At 71.1% G+C, this 1,127-nt stretch overlaps 1 protein-coding gene across 1 annotated transcript in view; it reads right to left on the minus strand.

Annotated features, from left to right (window-relative positions):
* Window positions 1-129: 129 nt before the first annotated feature.
* The window catches only part of LOC109279594 (SLAM family member 8-like), a 5,565-nt gene continuing 4,567 nt past the window's right edge, over window positions 130-1,127 (minus strand). The window contains exons 5-6 of the mRNA XM_019473182.1: window positions 326-470; window positions 130-205 (exon numbers count right to left, since the gene is read on the minus strand). Coding sequence (XP_019328727.1) covers window positions 334-470 — 137 coding nt within the window. The 3' untranslated portion in view covers window positions 130-205; window positions 326-333. The remainder of the gene's footprint in view (window positions 206-325; window positions 471-1,127) is intronic.

Here is a 1,127-nt window from a genome sequence, read left to right on the forward strand (position 1 = left end):
CCGCTCCCCAAACAGTCTCGGAGGGCGTCAGACAAAGAGGTTGGAGAGAAACCGGAGGTGGGGAGGAAAGCATCCGTCCGGCTATCGCCCCGAGATGGTGCCTCCCATCCCCGGAGCCGAAACGGGGGCTGGAGGGTTCGGATTTGGCACACAACGCACTTTACAGCCCTTCCGGGAAATCCCGATGCTCCGGCTCTGCGGGCGCCTGCGGGAGAGAGGAGCCCTTCAGCCTCCGCGGCGTGCCGTGACGGAGGTTGGGGGGGGGTCCCCACAAGCAGACCCCCCCCCGGCACCGGTCCCCTTTTGGGGGCAGCCCCCCTCGCACCTGAGGGCCTATGTCACCTCCTCGGCCGTGTCCTCTGGCGCCCGGCGGATCTGCTCGTAGACGGTGGTGACCGGTGCTTTCTGCGGCAGGCTCTGCTCCTGGTTATTTTCGGGGTGACCGAGGCCCTGCAGCAGAAGTCGGGGGGCTGGTGAGGGACCTGCCAGCCCCGCTCCCCTCCCCGGCCCCAGGGAGCCCCTGCGGGATGCTCTGCACCCATGGGTGTCCCGTGGGGCTGCGACCCCGCTGGGGCTGGGACCCTGGTGTGGCTGGGACCCCCCGGGGGGGCCAGGACCCCCAGTGTGGCCATGACCCCGGTGTGGCTGGGATCCCCGGCATAGCCGGGCGACCCCCGGTGTTGCCGTGACGCCGGTGTGGCCGGGACCCCCAGTGTGGCTGGGACCCTTGTGATGCCATGACACCAGCACGGCTGGGACCCCTGGTTTGGTCAGGACCCCCGGTGTGGCTGGGACCCCGGCGTGGCTGAGACCCCCGGTGTGGCCAGGACCCCAGTTTGGCGAGGACCTCTGGCGTGGCCGGGACCCCCCGGTGTTGCTGGGACCCTGGTGTGGCTGGGGCCCTGGTGTGGCCAGGACCCCAGTTTGGCCAGGACCCCCAATGTGGCTGGGACCCCCAGTGTTGCCGTGACCCGTGGCATGGCTGGGACCCCTGGCGTGGCTGGGACCCCCTCCCCCCCCAGTGTGGCCAGGACCCCGGTGTGGCCATGACCTTGGTGCGGCCGGGATCCCCGTGTGTCCTGGCCCCCGACGTGGCTGGGACCCCAGGGTGGCCAGGAACCCCGGGG

This window comes from Aptenodytes forsteri, unplaced genomic scaffold, assembly GCF_000699145.1.
Source record: "Aptenodytes forsteri isolate BGI_AS27 unplaced genomic scaffold, ASM69914v1 Scaffold454, whole genome shotgun sequence".
Lineage (NCBI taxonomy): Eukaryota > Metazoa > Chordata > Aves > Sphenisciformes > Spheniscidae > Aptenodytes > Aptenodytes forsteri.